Source organism: Haliaeetus leucocephalus, unplaced genomic scaffold (assembly GCF_000737465.1).
Source record: "Haliaeetus leucocephalus isolate CR32 unplaced genomic scaffold, Haliaeetus_leucocephalus-4.0 Scaffold1000, whole genome shotgun sequence".
In the NCBI taxonomy this organism is placed as follows: domain Eukaryota; kingdom Metazoa; phylum Chordata; class Aves; order Accipitriformes; family Accipitridae; genus Haliaeetus; species Haliaeetus leucocephalus.
This window is the reverse complement of record NW_010973436.1, coordinates 1,572,067-1,573,482: the sequence shown is the minus strand read 5'-3', so window position 1 is coordinate 1,573,482 and position 1,416 is coordinate 1,572,067. Positions and strand designations below refer to the sequence as shown.

At 63.3% G+C, this 1,416-nt stretch overlaps 1 protein-coding gene across 1 annotated transcript; it reads right to left on the bottom strand.

Annotated features, from left to right (window-relative positions):
• Positions 1-193: 193 nt before the first annotated feature.
• Positions 194-1,396, bottom strand: PPIL1 (peptidylprolyl isomerase (cyclophilin)-like 1). Its single transcript, XM_010584576.1, has 3 exons — positions 1,243-1,396; positions 1,090-1,158; positions 194-433 (listed from the first exon to the last, which is right to left on the bottom strand). The coding sequence occupies exons 1-3, from the start codon at positions 1,394-1,396 to the stop codon at positions 213-215; spliced, it is 444 nt and encodes a 147-aa protein (XP_010582878.1). The 3' UTR covers positions 194-212.
• Between the last annotated feature and the right edge of the window lie 20 nt (positions 1,397-1,416).

The following is a 1,416-nucleotide window of genomic DNA, read 5'->3' as shown; positions in this document are numbered from 1 at the left end:
GGCAGGCACCTACAAACCCCTTTTTGGGGGGTACAACCCCCCCCATCCCCAACCACGACAGGGACACCTCCCCCACCACAGCCCCCTAAAAATAATCCCACCATGGGGGGGGCTGTCACCACCACTTCCCACCTCTTTTATTACAGTCGAGCGCTACAAACCGGGGTGGGGGGGACACCCCACAACACCCCCCTCCCCAGCAACCCCCCCTGCTAGCCCGAAGGAAAAGCCTTGATGACCTTGACATCGTCGAGGGGCCTGTCCTGGGCGTTGGTCTCCACCATGGCCAGGCGGCCCAGCACCCCCATCCCCTGGCAGACCCTCCCGAAGATGCTGTGCTTCCCATCCAGCCACTGCGCCGGGCCCAGTGTCAGGAAAAACTGGCTGCCATTGGTGTCCGGCCCCGCGTTGGCCATGGCCAGGATGCCGGCGCCTGGGATGGACGGACAGACAGACATCATTAATGTTCTGCTTTTGAGGGGAGGATGCGTTTGAGCTGGTATCATGGGAGATATGTCACCCCACGGGTGGGGTTCTGGGGAACATGGGAGATGTATTACCCCATGGCTGGGGTCCTGGTATCATGGGGGACATGCCACCCCATGGCTGGGGTCTTAGGGGACATGCCACCCCATGGCCAAGGTTCTAACATCATGGGGGACATGCCACCCCATGGCCAGGGTCCTGGGTTTCCTGGGGGACATGTCACCCCATGGATGGGGTCCTGGGGGACATGCCAACCTGTGGCCAAGGTGCTGGGTCACATGCCACCCCATGGCTGGGGTCCTGGGGGACATGTCATACCCATGGCCAGCTTCCTTGGGACATGCCACCTCATGGCCAGGCTTCTGGGGGACATGGGAGACATGCCAATCCCATGGGTGGGGTCTTGGGGGACATGCCACCCCATGGCCAAGGTTCTGCATCATGGGGGACATGTCACCCCATGGTCAGGGTCCTGGGGGTTGTGCCACCCCATGGGTGGGGTCCTGGGGGTCTCGGGGCACATGTCACCCCAGGGTGGGGTCCTGGTGGACATGCCACCCAACGGAGGGGGGGGTTGACCTCCTGGTGATGGTTTCTGCTCACCAGTGAACTTCAGCTCGGGGTGCAGCTCATCCTCAAACTGTTTGCCATAGATGGAGGCACCGCCGCGGCCTGGGGAGCGGGTGAGGGGGGGTCAGCCGGGACCTCTCCCTGTCCCCAGCACAGGAGGGGACACATCGAGGGGGTGTCTCTCACCGGTGCCGGTGGGGTCCCCCCCCTGCACCATGAAGTCCTTGATGACACGGTGGAACTTGGTGCCGTTGTAGTAGCCGCGGCGGCAGAGCTCGGCGAAATTCTTGCAGGTGCGGGGGGCATGTTTCCAGTACAGCTCCAGCACCAGCGGGCCCATCCTGCCGCCACACCGGCACC

Bases quoted from the DNA above. Each gene is read 5' to 3' on its own strand.
- PPIL1 (XM_010584576.1), bottom strand. From the start codon at position 1,396: ATGGGCCCGCTGGTGCTGGAGCTGTACTGGAAACATGCCCCCCGCACC. The intron at 1,159-1,242 runs GTGAGAGACACC...CCCGCTCCCCAG, and splicing joins GGGGGACCCCACCGGCACCG to GCCGCGGCGGTGCCTCCATC. The intron at 434-1,089 runs GTGAGCAGAAAC...CGTCCATCCCAG, and splicing joins CCCCGAGCTGAAGTTCACTG to GCGCCGGCATCCTGGCCATG.